Source organism: Pimephales promelas, chromosome 1 (genome assembly GCF_988280905.1).
Source record: "Pimephales promelas chromosome 1, fPimPro1.hap1.1, whole genome shotgun sequence".
Lineage (NCBI taxonomy): Eukaryota > Metazoa > Chordata > Actinopteri > Cypriniformes > Leuciscidae > Pimephales > Pimephales promelas.
This window is the reverse complement of record NC_142769.1, coordinates 30,275,684-30,292,093: the sequence shown is the minus strand read 5'-3', so window position 1 is coordinate 30,292,093 and position 16,410 is coordinate 30,275,684. Positions and strand designations below refer to the sequence as shown.

The 16,410-nt window shown below is 38.5% G+C and overlaps 2 protein-coding genes across 3 annotated transcripts in view; one reads left to right on the top strand and one right to left on the bottom strand.

Annotated features, from left to right (window-relative positions):
* The first annotated feature begins 126 nt into the window (after positions 1–126).
* LOC120491424 (ras-related and estrogen-regulated growth inhibitor) lies at positions 127–4,647 on the top strand. Of its 2 annotated transcripts, XM_089129459.1 has the most exons (7): positions 127–303; positions 538–589; positions 670–726; positions 876–949; positions 1,913–2,060; positions 2,478–2,571; positions 4,274–4,647. In XM_089129459.1, exons 1-7 carry the CDS (start codon positions 127–129, stop codon positions 4,461–4,463), a joined length of 792 nt encoding a protein of 263 aa, XP_088985585.1. In that variant the 3' UTR covers positions 4,464–4,647. The 2 variants fall into 2 exon arrangements, with proteins under 2 accessions (XP_088985585.1, XP_039545221.2); XM_039689287.2 differs by having other exon boundaries at positions 222–589.
* A 3,660-nt stretch (positions 4,648–8,307) lies between these two features.
* phf21aa (PHD finger protein 21Aa) overlaps positions 8,308–16,410 on the bottom strand; it is a 28,041-nt gene continuing 19,938 nt past the window's right edge. The window contains 6 exon segments of the mRNA XM_089129457.1: positions 8,308–11,674; positions 12,792–12,895; positions 14,213–14,288; positions 15,591–15,770; positions 15,772–15,817; positions 15,819–15,873. Of these exon segments, the coding sequence (XP_088985583.1) occupies positions 11,108–11,674; positions 12,792–12,895; positions 14,213–14,288; positions 15,591–15,770; positions 15,772–15,817; positions 15,819–15,873 (1,028 nt within the window). The 3' untranslated portion in view covers positions 8,308–11,107.

Genomic DNA, 16,410 nt, shown 5'->3' with positions numbered 1-16,410 from the left:
GGCAAGAGCAAGTGCTGCTCCGGAGGTTCGACTGTCAAAGGCGATAAATCAGATGGTTGTTTAATGAGTCTCGCAGTCGAGCCCGGTGATAAATTTGTGGAATAAGTAGAGAGACCGCGCTGAACAATGACGTACTGTCTGGTGTGTGTGTGTAATGTCATTACTAAAAGAAGACATCCGGAGAGCTCAGAAGCAGCAGAATCTGCAGTATATGAACGCCAAGAGTCTCCACTGGAACACAATGATATAGAGTCAAGCGTTGCTCTTTTGCGCTTCGCACTTCTAATAACTTTCGGGAGCAAAGTAAGTATTTCTGGAAGGCTTTCTTCATTCTTTAAAAATGTACCTTGTATTTTAACTTTGTATTAGATTCAAAGTTGCATCTATGCCGCAGTTATCTGTCATGTCCAGCGTACCGCAAGTTCAGCCACAGTTAACCCGAGGGAAAATTCGTACCTATTTTGGCTCCAGCCATTTATTGCCTGAGTGTTATACTATTCAGATATAATATTATCAGTGATCATGTCTGTACGGAAGATGCTGAGAGCGAAGCTCGTTGTGCTGGGAAGAGATAACTGTGGGAAGACAGGTAACACTGCAGTGTTATTGAGTTCAATGATTATTATATCTTGACGACTGTAATAACTGTTTTTCTCTTTTGAACTCCAGCTCTGTGTGTCAGATTCATCACCCGGCGTTTTATTGGAGAGTATGAACATAAAAGGGGTAACACAAATTAAATACACACACACTGATGCTCTGTTGACCATGTGAAAACTGTGGACATGTTTTTCACTCTGTATACATTTGTGTAACTGTATTGCAGTTGAGTTCTGTGCATCATATGACATGCCATATACTTTTTTGTGTCTCAGAGGTCACCTACAGGTGTCAGAAAATCGTGGAGAAGGAGGCGATTGAACTGGAGATTTTAGACACTGTTAATAAGGTACAGTGTACTTGAGATGATATCTTACAGTGTTGGTTCTTGCCTATTAAGGGACCATCTCTTTGTGACTGTGCATCTGCCGGCGTGCTGTTCTACACGCATCGTTATCCAAAGGATGATCTTGCCTTGTCAAACGGCTGATGAGACACAGGACTCTCTGAACCATTCCATTCCTTTCATGTCTGCTGTGCTGAATCTCAGGCTGGTGGAGTGCCTTTAACAGCCTGCCTGGCTGCCATTATTCATGGTACACAGTAGAGAGCGGCACATGTTAATTCATAGGATTAGGCTGTGTGAGTACAGTAGAGTAGCGGGTCTGATATTATGGATGACTCCCTTATGTGACACACCCTGTTCTTATGAGCTGATGATAGATATCAGGTGTGCTGAAGGCATGTTTTATCCAAAAATGAAAATTCTGCCATCCCTTACTCATTCTCTTGTCGTTCCAAATCTGTGTGACTTACTTTCTTCTGTGGAACACAAAAACATTTTTCTGTCCATACAGTGTAGGCTACATTGAAGTGCTGTGTGATTATTTTTTCTTATATACAATGAAAGACAGTGGGGTCCAAAATAACTTGAAAACTCCATTGACTCATTATATGGACTAAAATATCAAATTTCAAAATATCATCTTCTGTGTTCCACAGGTCCCAAAATGTTAGGAACAACATAGGGGTGAGTAAATAATGACATAATTTTCATTTTTGGCTTGACTATTCTTTTAGATAATGACAAAATCTGCAGACTTAAAGACCAGGATTGGGAACTCCATTTGAGAAGCAGGAGGTTTTGGTTTGTGGGAATTTAGTTCACATCCTTTGCGCTCCAGAATTGCATTCAGAATCACATCTGTGAAAGTCTAGATGTGCGTCATCTCTATCCTCACTGCATCACACACATTCACTCACATGCAGGAGGTGAAGAACTTTTCAGATGTGTGAATCTGTTTGTGTTCAGGAGTGTGCAGGAGCTGCTGTGTCCTCACTGGAGAGTTCCATTAAATGGGGTGACGGGTTCCTCATCATGTACTCCGTGACGGATCGCAGCAGTTTTGAGGCTGTGTCACGCCTGAAGAGACTGATTGAACATGTTAAACAAACGCTCGGTAAGGCCTATCAGACTGTGAATGATCACTCTGGGAGCATAGTGACTGAGGACAAATAGTAACAATATTCTGTTTTTAGCATTTTTTCAAGCACTCATGTTTATGTGTACGGACCCTCCAACTAGTGAATAGCGCTGTTATCCATCAGTGTGACTCAGCCTGCCTTAATTGGTCTCAGTTCAGAGATTTCACCTCAGGCATGAACCCTTAATATAGTACACTGCAGTCTGTGAGTGTGAGTTTGTTAATGACGGATAGATACGTGGAAAGAGATAAAGAGGGAGAGAGTATCACAACACTGCAGTCTTATATTATACCATCCATCTCCAGGTACTGTCATTTTAATGGTAGTCTGTTCTTCTTCAGAGCTATAGCATCCATTACTACATTCTGTGTATGTCTTTGCGTGTCTTCCAGACATTCCAACAGTCATTGTTGCCAATAAATGTGACATGGAGAACGGCCGAGTGGTGAGGACGGAAGAGGGACAGGTTTTAGCCTCGGACCTGAGGTCAGTATGCTTTACTCTCACTGATAACTGCACAGGTTTATGATGATAGTATGAATTATATACAAACATAGGAATTGTTTAACTCTGGAATGCTTAAAGGGGGACAAATTTTGGTCACACTTTATTTTAAGGTGTAGGTGTTACAGTGCTATGCATTGAAGTACTGAGTATTAATAATTAACTACATGTACTTACTATAGGGTTAGGGATTGGTTTAAGGTTAGTTGCATGCAATTATGCATAATTTATAGTTATTACTACAGCAACTACATGTCACGTGCAACAAGGACACTGTAAAATATAGTGTTTCCACGTTTTTTTTTTCTAATAAAATTATTAATTCCTTGATATTCCATGTGTTCTTCTTAAATCTTTTATGTGAGAATCAGCCATGCCATTTACATGTGTTAGACGTACAGTACCAGTCAAACGTTTTGGATCGGTAAGATTTTTAATAATTTTAAAATCTCTTCTGCTCATCAAGGCTGCATTTATTTGATTAAAAATACAAAAACTACAAAATTAAGTACAAAAAAAAAATATTATTACAATTTAAAACAGCTTTTTTTCTATGTGAATATATAGTAAAGTGTAATTTATTTCCTGTGATGAAAGCTGAATTTTCAGCATCATCACTCAAGTCTTCAGTGTCACATTGTAACACTCTCAATATATTGACAGTGTTACAACATGATCCTTCAGAAATTATTGTAATATGATGATTTAATGCTCAAGAAACATTTATCTTTATTATCAATGTTGAAGAATAGTAAGTTCAAAAGAAAGCATTTTTCTGAAATAGAAAGCTTTTGAAATACTACTGAAACACTACCGTCCAAAAGTTTGGGGTCAGTAAGAATTTTTATCTTATTTTTTGGGGGGAATAAATATAAGAAATCAATACTTTTATTAACCAAGAATCAATTAAATTGATCAAAAGTTACAGTAAAGAGATTTGTAATGTTACAAAAGATTATATTTCAATTAAATGTTGTTCTTTTAAACGTTCTATTCTTCAAAGAATCCTGAAAAAAAAATTGTGCACTGTACACAACTGTTTTCAGAATTGATAATAATAATGAATATTTTTTGAACATCAAATCCAAATATTAGAATGATTTCTATAGGATCATGTGACCTGAGGACTGGAGGAATGATGTTGAAAATTCAGCTTTGATCACAGGAGTAAATTACATTTCAAAATATATTAAAATGGAAAACAGTTTTTTAACAATATTAGTGTTTTTTTTTTAATCAAATAAATGTAGCCTTGGTGAGCAAAACTTTTGAACGGCAATTTAGCTTCATAATTTTTTATTTTTTTTTTTGTATTTCTACCGCAAGTCAAAATGACAGAATGACACCATATGCATTTCCAATTAAATATTCATCACCTTGTTTTTTGTGCAAAATAACAATATTTAGTTTTAGTAATTTTTTTATAATAATATTTAACAATAATATAAATATATTTAATTATAATAATTACAAATAATTCCTATACACTCGGATTACTCACAATTTTCTAAATTAAAAGGGGCAATTTATTCCCTTCAGAATTTTGTCATAATAATAAGATCACTTCACTACCAGATATTCAATTCACTACAAGTCAAAAATCTAAGCACACTTTAAATGATCACTTACTATTTGTGAAGGTTTTGCTGTGCGTGTTAAAGTTACGGTTGCACTGGTGATGTAGGTGCAGTTTCTTTGAGCTGTCTGTAGCAGAGGACACCTCAGCAGTGGAGGCTGTGTTCGGGCAGCTGGTGTGTGAAGTGCGGCAGGAGTTTCAGCGACACCTGCTGGCTATGGACAAGCGCTCACGGATGCTGCAGATGAGACATGCGCTCAAAAACAAACTCACACGGAGTAAAACCATGCAATGGTGACAAGGACTAAATGCAGTTCAGACCCGACAACTATAGTGCTGTATCCTGGCATGACTACCTTTCAGAGAAGAACAAGTGCCGTTTGGGTGTCCAAATACCATCATGGACGGTGTTATCTGTATGTTTATGTCAGACAGCATTAAGCAGCAATGTGTTTTTTAAAGGGATAGTTCACTTTGAAATTCATTTTTAATATGTTTTAGCTTACCTCAAGGGCATCCAAGATGTAGGTGTCTTTGTTTCCGCAGTATTTTCAATTTTTACATTTTTCAGTCAAACCATTGTTGTCTATCAGTCATACACTAAGGGGGTCCACCAAAATGCCTAAGAGGTTCCACCAAAAAGCATGCACAGAGAAGTCAAAATTAAACATCATTTAATGACTCGTAAATGTACAGTAAGTACACACTGATGGCCTAAGACACGAAACGAGCGGTTTTTATAGCAGTATAACGGTATTTATATCGTTTTTACCTTTGTAATCATAGCCATGACAAAATGATCTGACTGCACAGGCGCTTCGGTCTGCGCATGCGCCGGAAGTGATCGCTTGCGCGCCTACGTCACTCTTTGTTTATACAGAGATTTCGGAAGTTTTACCTTTCACTAAACATATTTAGATATACGGGAAACCGCAATGGAAGACGATTTCGGTATATCTAAATATGTTCAGTAAAAGGTAAAACTTCCAAAATCCCTGTGTAAATATTGAGTGACGTCACATGCAAGCGATCACTTCCGGCGTAACATTGAACTGTTTCAATTCGTTTCAGTTGGACATTGCACAACTTAGGGCTGGGCGATATGGCCAAAAAATCATATCTCGATATTTTTTGGTCAAATGGCAATATACGATATATATCTCGGTACTTTCTACGTTTTCTATTTAGAGAAAGAAAATCTTTATATTTAAAAAAAAAAAAATATATATATATATATATATATATATATATATATATATTCACATTCGGCCCAATGATATCCTACAAACAATGTTGATATTGAAGGATATGGAAACAAATATAATATAGGCTATGCAATATATTATGTGCAAAAAGCTTTTGTTTTTAATATTGACTAAAGGCTAAACTAAAAATGAAAATAAAAACAAAAGCACAAACTAATTATATTAGCCTGCATTTGATTACCCCATTATAATCACTTTCACTTTCATTAAAAATATATACTTGTAGGTTTAAAATTCCACATATGGCATATTTATTTTCTCCAACAACAAATATTTTAGCAATATGTTTATTTTAGTCAGAATTATTGTGTACTACGTAGTACTATTCACGCGCATGCGCGCGCCGGCGCTCGTTCAAGGAAGCATGAATTTTAGCGGAGATTCACTTGCAGAAACTCGTCCTCTTCTGACATGGACATATTTGTTGTGAAATGGACATATTTGCTTTACTTTCTAACTTTTACAGATGGAGAATATACCTGTGAAATGTAAGTTGAGCACTGAGGAAAGCACCACATCTCAAACGCATTAAACAGCGCAAGTAACGTTATCAGTCAGCAACAGTGTCTGTCAGAGCATTTGACAGGGCGGCAAGCTGCCTTAAACTTGTTAACTACGTATATCAAAGTGATTTTGGCGCAATTAATATAAGCTTGTGTCATGTTTAGGACAAATTGTACTACGTAGCCTAGCTACTTTCACTGCAGCAGCTCACACTGCAACCTCCGCTATTTTTCAGATGTGCTCATATCAAACTACTGTATCGATATAAACGGTATTGCCTCATTCCATATCGTTTCAAAAAATATAACGATACATCGTACAAACTCGATATATCGCCCAGCCCTAGCACAACTGATTCAGATCACTTGGACGTCACTGTGATTACACGAGGTAAAAACGATATAAATACTGTTCGTTTTCTCACAAAAACCGCTCGTTTCGTGTCTTAGGCCATCAATGTGTACTTACATTTATGGGTCATTAAATCATGTTTACTTTTGACTTCTCTGTGCATGCTTTTTGGTGGACCCCTTTAGCCTCCAGTGTATGACTGACAGACAACAACGGTTTGACTGAAAAATGTCAAAATTGAAAATACTGTGGAAACAAAGACACCTACATCTTGGATGCCCTTGAGGTAAGCTAAAACACATCAAAAATTAATTTCAAAGTGAACTATCCCTTTAAAGTTGCAGTGTGTAATGAACAGTGTTGGGAGTAACGCATTACAAAAGTAATACATTACAGTAACATATTACTTTTTGCTGTAACGCAGTAGTGTAAGGCATTACTAATCAATTTTCAGTAATATTTTACTCGTTACATGTTCAGTGAGGCTTGTATTACAGTTGTATTACAGTGTATTGTCTGCTTTTACTTCTTAAAGGCAACAGACTATGTGAAAGTTTTAAAGCAGTCTTTTAGTGCCAGTTCAGCGCGGTCGCGTCTGTAACATTGTTTTTTCCTCATAAATGCGAACACGAAAACTAAAATAAAATGAATATTTTAAGTTCTATGGAGACTGGAGAGCCAACCCTTCCTTATCCGATTTGCGCAGTGTAATTAACAGAATTACAAAAAATATATTTTGCCTCCTATTTTTTTGTCACGCATGAATGTGTGTCTTTTCCCTAATATTAAAAATAAAACATAGACTGATATTTGTCTAATGTCTGGAGTCCTTTAAGGAAGTAGCCTATATACGTTTCAATACATGAATTTTCTAAGAATTTTTATTTCAAGTTTTGACTGCAAATGTCATGTCCATAATGATGGACTTCCCCAATTTTAAATAATTTATCCTCAACTAGTTTTGTGGTGTAGGTTTACGTATTTTATAATGTTAACTTCAAATAATACTAATAGCCTAATTTAAGGATAAGGCAGCATTGGATATGGACAGTAAGGAGAATAACGCTGGAGTTGGAAGAGGTGTGTCGCGATTCTGCAGGTTCGTGGATCTGAGTCGTGTGGTGAATCGCGATTTCGGTTTCATTTTGCATATCGTTACAGCCCAAAAGTTAAGTTCTACTTAGTTATTTTGGTGAAAGTAACTCAAAAGTAATACATGAGTAATGTAACGCATTACAATTCTGGGACAGTAATATTGTAAGGTAATAAATTACTTTTAAATAACAGTAACAAGTAATACCTAATGTATTACAGTTTGGAAGTAACTTGCACAACACTGGTAATGAATGTGCCACTGGCAGCACTAAACAATGACTGTTAAAACGGACAAACAGGTAGTCCCAACTCGAACTTTTGCCACTGACTGAGCTCGAAGCTGATGTGTCGGACCAAAAAACAAAGCAATGTTGATACCCACTCTCTGTGCATTAAACTGGTTTAAGAGAAAGTAGATCCTTTAACAAAGGATCCATTTGACCACTTGAGCTCAGTGTACTGCTTTTGCATCACTATTACTGTAAGTAGCAGCCATTCAGCGCAGCATTCATTCTGTATTTAAATTTTATTTTATGTGTGAAAAGTCTTAAATGCATTATTTATAGGCACTGGATTTATTCTTGTCTAGTATTAAGTTGTGCCTAAAATGACATGAGCTGTCTGGCAGATGATCTATGTCTTGTGATTTGGTATTTTGATGCTGTTTTGATCTAATTTCATTCGTATGTGCCTCTGATATTGAAATGTCATGAGGGAACATAACCAATTATAAGATATTTTCCATTTGAGGCAGGTGTTTTTAGACTTTCTATTTTCTGGGCGCTTGCACAATTCACTCTGTGGAGAAAATTTTTCCAAAATGGGTTACAGTATGGCTTTGTGGTTGTATTCTTTACATGTATTAGTATACATGTTGATATATCCATTTATTGCTTAATGTAAGAAAAGAAGGAAAGAAAAACAGACTTTAATTTACAATTTTATTTAGCAAAAATGGTAAAAATAAATAAATACAAATTGATCAAATGCTCCAGTAATAACCAGCCTCCTCAACAGAAAGAATTCATGAAGTTATATATTCAAATAACTTACACATGGACTTCTATGAGAAAAGGTAAATGGACATCAGGCAACACACAAGATTAAGAAACAAAACATACAAAAATGTTAAAAAACTTAAAAAAAATGAAACCAAAGAGCAATACACATCCCTTTCAAAAACCATTATGAAATAATCTAGACAATTTTATACAACAAATTGATGTAAATTGTGTTTTTAATTTATAGTAAAGGACAATAGATTAAGAACTGATACTTTCACGTTGTTATAATCTATCCTTAAATTTACTTGAGGGGTTCATCAACCTGAATGAGGTAACAGCATGAGGTGTAAGAATGTGACTCTTAATAAGCATTACTATGCGTGTTGAAAACGTGAACAAAAGCCTGAGCTCTCGGTAAACACTATAATATCTGAGGAAATCAGATTTCACACACTTCAGGACACAATACCCAATTCTTATGTGTAAGGAACATGAATGAGGAGACACCGTAGATTCCCATCTATCTCAGAGAACATCTGTCACAGAAGCTCTGTTAGTCCTACTAACCACATCTGGCCTCAGGATTCATGGCTCTAAAGGACGGGAGATGACATTTGCAAATGTCACATCTGATGAGCATTTATTTAAGGGCTCTTTTCCCTTTTATTTATTTTTTAAATGCACCGAGAAACCTGACATACCATTAAACAAGCCAAACAGAACGCAGCTTCTCTGCATGTTACTTGGGAATTTTTCGCAATTGTGATGAACTTCCATCAGACAAAATGTGTCAATACTTCCGTGACCGTTGAAACATTAGCCGAATTCGGAACCGCTTACTACTCTTCCTATTTCTGCCGTAGAAAGAGATGGTAAGAGTAGTTTTCAGCACTAGTATCCTCTTGAAAACTTGGATGCCTTATAAAATGAAGGACAGATACCCAGATCATGACTCTGGAGTGGAATCGTTTGAACTAAAAGTAAAGTATTTTCATAAAAACGTGAACGAACATACCAGCAATTCATTTTGTGTATTGTTAAAAGACATAAGCACTTCAGAGTTCAGATTCACTACAGGCAGCGCAGGCACTGTCCTCACTAACACAACCAGAATGATCACACACTGTATGACAAAGTAGGTTCTGTTACGGAAAAAACTGACTAAGACACAGACAAGTCATAAAACTACTATGAAACAGCCAAACATAGTCTATAGAACTTAAGGCAACCAATACACAGAGGCTACTGCAGGCCAGAGCTGCATGTTCAGCATTGAAAACACCCACAAACCTGAAATGAAGATATAAACACTGTAGATATTTCTGTATTTTATCAAAAGCGACGCACCCCTTGTGTGTTCTGGATTATTTCTTGTGCTTTTTAAAAACACTATGAGAGTGTCATCTTGACACATGACACCCCGGCTGTATCTCAGGTGTTTGTCTGTGCTTGTTCATGTGCAGTCACACACTGTGAAAATGGAGAAATGCAAAACGTAAAGAAAGTAAAGCGTTAACAGAACAGCCCCTAGGAGACGATGGTGAAGTAGTTGCGCTAGGCACGTATATAACGTACGCCTGATGTGTTGTGCTTTTGGACGGGTTTACGGAACAGTGTTATCACCAAGTAAAGTGACACCATGCGTGGTAAAACGATATACAGAACAGAAGCCCTTAAATTGGCCCATAAGCATAACGTTGCTGGCACACCGGTTTTACGGGATATTTCTGACTGCATGATTCCTCGTAAGTCGTTGGACAAGGCATGAGACCCCTGCTACAGTCTGGGTAAAAAAAAAACAAAACAAAAAACTTCTGGGTGTGGAAAAGGAGAGAGAGAGTGACGTGAGAGAAGTCTCAAATCATTCCCTTCTGTGATTGCGCTTGAACTGCGCAGTCAGTAAATCACATCTGGTCAGTAGATAAGGCATGGTCAGAATTTACCTCACAGACACTTCAGGACGGACACTACAAATACTACTCTACTACTCTTAAATATCTATTTAATGTTCAGAGTAACATAAAAGAATAGTTCCCTGTGGCATCGATTATTTGGCAGAACAGAACTACGGAATATTTTTGTAAGAAAGAAGAAAATTATAAATAAGGTCGTGTGTAAAAATAGCAAAACATATTTACAGAAATGTTGTTTTCGCTTTTTAAAAACACCACAAAGTAGACAAATGCAAATGATAATAGTTAAACCTCCAGCAGAACACCTGGAAGACCTGTATTTCTGTCAGTGTGATAAAGAACCTGTTTTCACAACAGAAAACTAGACGAAACAACTGCACCGTGGCTGCGTTTCACAGACAAAACGGATACTAAACTCCTCGACACGTCATATCTTATGTCTTCGATCAGAGCTACAGGACCTGATAGGAAGCTGCACTACTCATCTAGCAGGACGAGACCTTTACCCGATCCAGCCTTCAGAAGCTTTCCCACTCCGAGGTGCTATGGCAACTGTATCAGGCACACAATGGTGTGATATCTTTAAATTTTATTACTCTTTTCTATATCATTATTCTTTGTAGAAATCTCTTCGGTGTGCATACGTTAGCATACACGTTGCTGGTACTTTAGGAACCTCCTTCCTGCATGTAGTAAATGGCACTATGGATTTTCTTTCCCTCATAGATACAAGAGATGAAACAGCAACACAAAACAACAACACTGTTAACTGGCACGCTTTGGGCCGCAACTGCTGCGGGGTGGTCAATGCTATTTTACCCCCTCCGTCACTTCTGTAAGGGGTACGATCGGGCCGAGGAGGCCCTGTGGGATGACGCTGAGGTCGCTGTTGTTATTGTTTTTATGTTTTTTTGTACTCTCCTCCCCGCTGGGCATGGTTCCATTGGTATTGGCCTGGTTATTGCTGAAAGCTGCGGCGTTCGTATTTGTGGGTTCGCTCCTGATTCTGGACATGCTGATGATTTGTGCGTTCTCACTGCCCTCATCGCTCTTTGCGCTTGCAGCCTCGACGGTATTATTAGTGGCGATCTGGTTTAAGGTATCGCTTGTGTTTGGGAGGGGGCTAATTATAATCATAGCTTCTGAGGAGCTTGTTGCGGTATTTGTGTTGTTGTTTGTGTCTGTGGTGACCGCACTGGAGCTGCTGGCTTTGGAAGCTCCATTGTGGGACATTTCTCCGTTAGCCATGACCCCAGGGCAGATGAAGGGAGACAACTGGATCCCTCTGATCAGACGCACCAGCCCTTTCATCTTCTCAAGCGAAGCCTCCATCTCTCTTTGCTGGGCCAGTACGCTGTTCTTGCTGTCCATACATCTCTGTGAAGGGAGAGAGGACACAGTGCTGCTGACTCGTACAACCAAAATCTCATCATCATATAGTTATGGAGGTACGCAGAGCCGGCCCTCCCTATACTCGAACTAAGCTGCTGCTTAGGGCCCCACCGCCACTGGGGGGCCCCCAAACTATGGTCTGAGCATAGACCCTGACCATGACCTCTAACTCAACGTACATTCGCATCACATGTAGAGTTACTCATGGGACAACGCACTTATTCTCAAATCACAAAAGTTTATTATTTGCATTTGCTTTAAAGCCTTGCCAGTTAAACATTTCAAACACGTGCTGTTCTGACAAACGTTTTATTTTTCTGTGCACGTACACACTGAGCGTGCGGCGTGCACACACTAAAAACCTGTCAAACACCACCTGGGACTTTGTCTAAATTGCGTCTGATTGTGGAAATACTGTCAAATACACACAGGGTTTACATAAACACAGGTTATATCTAAGGTGAAAGTAATCAGTTGTGTGTCAGTTAGAAGTGGGACAGCAGCCTATACGCCTTATTCACGGCAGCGCCATCTTTGATTTTCAACGAGAATGAAAGCGAGGCTGTGAGGGATAGACTTGCATCTCTTCAATGGGCTGTACTGTTATTTAATGTGTTTTCGGATTGTTCTGCTCATGAAACACTGGAAAAATATCTTTCAAAGAAATGTCAGTTGACAAAAAACTCCCGACAATGTAAGCTGTGGAAAATCCACCTGATTCTGATCTGTTCATTTTATTTAAAAATATACTGTATATACTGTAAATACACATTTGCATGCAATTTCTTTTTTTAATACCAAAAGCAGGTTTGCGGGTTTATTTAGTACACCACATTATTGAGTATACCACTTAGTACTGTAAGACTTTGAATATTAAAGTGCAAAATATATGACCTGGCCACTCTTGTAGGTTTGCTACTGTTACAATTTGAAACCGTATAAGGGTAAACACAATAGACAATAGTCAATCACATTAGTGGGCGGCACCATGGGCCGGGACGGGATGAATTAACATCACATTTAGATTGTAGATTGTAATTTCAGAGGTATGACTCATCGCGCAGAGGAAAAGTGGAGGATATGAACTTAAGGATTCTCTCACCGTTATAGAGTTGCTGAGATGTCCGACTTGGTCTTCTAGTGTCTCTCTCTCCTGCCGCAGCTCTGTGCTCCATGTCTTCAAACGATCTTTCTCGCCCTCTTTAGCTGCGGGGAAATTAGTTTATACGTAAATCTCAACAGAAGGCACAAGTCGGGTTCTGGAAGTAAACATCCCATTCATTTCCCCCCACAGGAGTTTTTTAACAACTCTGTAGAAACTTTGCAAGACAGACCAACCATGATTGTGGAGCGACACAGTGATATCCAGGGGGTCAGGGAGCAGGTCAGATATATCTTTTTCACACATTTGTCCATTTTGGTATAATGTTAATTTATAAATAAATATGCTCTTGGTCCGTCATGTTATCATCATGTTAATTCTTAATGATTCTACATTATTTTAAAAGGACTATCATGCAAAATTCACTTTTACATTGAAAATACAGTAAATGTGTGTTGGCAGTGTGTACAAACCACCCTATAATGATAAAAATAAAAATGCACACTTTTTTAATGCACATAAATCATAAGCAGACAGTCTCCGAACAAGCTGTTTTTAGATTCGGGGCAATGTGACGTCTTTTTGCACAAGCCCCACCCACAACTTTTGACTGACACTGTCGTATTAGCATAGACCCGCCCTGAGTGAGCTGAACACACACCACCATTGTTTTTCGAAGCCAGAGCAGCTGTACACAAGAATGTCTTCTATGCGATTGAGGTGTGTTGTTGTTGGATGAATGTACACCGCAGTCGTCATTTACTCCCAACATCTGAGCTGCTGAAAACGCAGTGGATTACTTTTGTTTTTGAAGGGAATGCGCCCCCCAATCTACCTAAGTGCATTTATGTTTGCACAAATCATTTTAAACCAGACTGCTTTGTGAACGAGGGTCCGTACAAAGCTGTTACTCGAAGATGGATCAATCAATACCAACTGTTGTGTTTGTGATCCAGCTTACAGTCTACAGATCAATACTGGTCACGGCAGTAATGAAAGGTAGAGCGCACACTTTATTACAGTTCATCAGAGTTGTTTTATTGATATAAAGTTTTATATTTAAAATACATTTTGGTCTAAAAATAACAAAAACTACGACTTTATTCAGCATTGTATTCTCTTCCGGATCTGTTGTCAATCCGCGTTCAGTGACGTAAGGCTGACGTGTTATCTGGTACGCCCGAGCTTTGTTTACAATCTAAGGGAGACGCACGCTGTAAGCAAAACAATCTTCGCAAACATGTCTAAGGATTTCGACACAGAGGAAGACTTGCATTTTTCTGCCCAGCCCGAATACATGGGCGGACCAGATAACACATCAGCAGTGTCACTGAACGTGGCTTGTGTGTGGTTTCGTTCACATTCTGTGTCATGCAGTTTGACTGTTCAAGGTATCATCAGTTGTATGTAAAACTTCTCACCTGCTTTATAAGAGATGTAGGAATGGACAATAGCAAGAGTCCCTGGCCACTCAATGGCATCTTCCTTCTGCAGAATCTAAAGAAAACATGTACTGAATGGTACTGAAGTACACAACTGTATTAAAATGAATGAATGTGAATGTGAAATGAATGTGAAAATGAATGCATAGTAGTGAAAACAAATGAAGGGGCAAGACATGAGGCTACCTAAACTTAAAAAGTTGAGCAGTCTTGACGCAAATTTATGGTTTTCGGTGTACTTAGAGTGAATATTGGTGAATATTACCAAGGTTGTGTAGCCCTGGATCAAATCAGGGGTCCTGAGCAGATGATTTATATGTGAGCAAGAATCAAATATGAGACGCTGCCCACTCCATCTTATGACATCAGCTGTCAAATACTGACTCATCAATCCAAACCTGATACTTATTAGCCCCTCTCTCCTTTATGAGAAGTTGTAACAATACCAGCAAATTACCAGTATGATGCTGTGTGTGAACAAATAATAAAGATTACCGGTATGAGAACGTACAAAGTTAGAACATGCTGACATAAGAAGTCTGCTTTGGGCCAATCATAAAGCTCTATCGGAGCTGTTTACAGTAAGTTCTGCTGCTTTTAATTGCTTTTCGACATAAAAATGCACTACACAAACATCTGACCATTGCGCCACATCTCGCACTCGAGACCCTGGCTTCTTCTATTCTCTGAATGTCCTAGTACTATAGTGACTGCAGTATCCTCGTGTATTTAAGAGCAGAACCACGTTCTGTGTGATCATCTCCTTGCACCGGTCACTCAGAAGTAAAACAAAATGTAACTAAAATGACACTAAAGTGCTTCTCATCCAGGTGGATGAATCAAAGGTGTCATTTCCAATGACTAACATGACAGTTTAATGGTACTGATATGCAAATGGTATCTTACCAGTAAAAAGTGTGAACAGCACGTGAAAAAGTTGTTCTGGTCATTTTACGGCAATTTACCAGGCTTGTTGTGAAAGGGGCTTTTTTCCTTTCTAAATTGTGCTCGTTTTTAAAAAAAGAATATTTTTGGTGGATCCAGGGTAAACGGCTCTTTGCCTCTATTTTAATAGATTTTACATAGCAATTACACAGCCATTCATATTAAAAGTTTCTAAATCGGAAGAATATAACCTGCATGTCATGGCATGGGACAAAAAAAAAAAAGAAATGTAATGAATTACAAGAACGAGAGTGAATGGCAATGAATCTCTAATATAAATGTTTCTCAGTTACCGGAGACTCTTAATTCACCTCCGCTACCACTAGCTGTCACTGGTGAGCATGGTGAACACAGTGATGGGGAAGTCTGAATTGTGTCTCAGTAACGGTAGTGGACTATCACAGCTACTTACATCCCCTGCTGAGCTGGGGCTGGGTGAGGGTGAATGTGATGGAAGGGTGAGTGAGAGGGCAGGGGAGAATGGGCTGCCCGCGGTGGGCCGCTGTAGGTCTGGGAAGGTAGAATGATGGCTGCTGGTGGTTGGGGGGAGGGGCCCCCGCTCCACAATACGGCAGTTTTTAGAAAGGCGACCTGGGTGAGATGAAATAAAGGACAAACAAAACACAAAAAGAAAAGAAAAGAAAAGGAAGACAAAACATTGGTGTAGCATACCTCTGACAAGCTGTCCTCATTGGCTAGGGTAGCAGGAAGGAGCAGGTGGGGGTGGTGTGATGGTGGTTGGGAGGGAGAGAGCATCATTAGATTACAAAAGGAAGCACTGCATGCTGGGTAACAACACATTCTCCAAAAGCTGGCCTCAAATAAGCTGATAAAGGCAGAAGGCATTACATTTAGGCAGATGGGGATAAGAAATGCCAACAACAAAGAAGGATCAGAGGGTAACGATTTAAAAAAGCTTATCCAGGCATCAAGAAGCTTTTCATCAACAGCTAACACAGATGCTGTCAAATGTTAAGACGTATTTAACGTCATAAATCAACAGATTATGCACATTTATGTGTGCACTGGACATTAACAGAGCAAATCGACAGAGCATGTCTTTTACCAACAAGAACTAATAGAATCTTTACATTACACATGGTCACAAAGTTTCAACGTCATTCATATATATATAAATATATATATTTGGCCTTGGTCCCAAATGTGTTCAAGATCAATTTAAAAGGGATAGTTCACTTTGAAATTAATTTTTGATGTGTTTTAGCTTACCT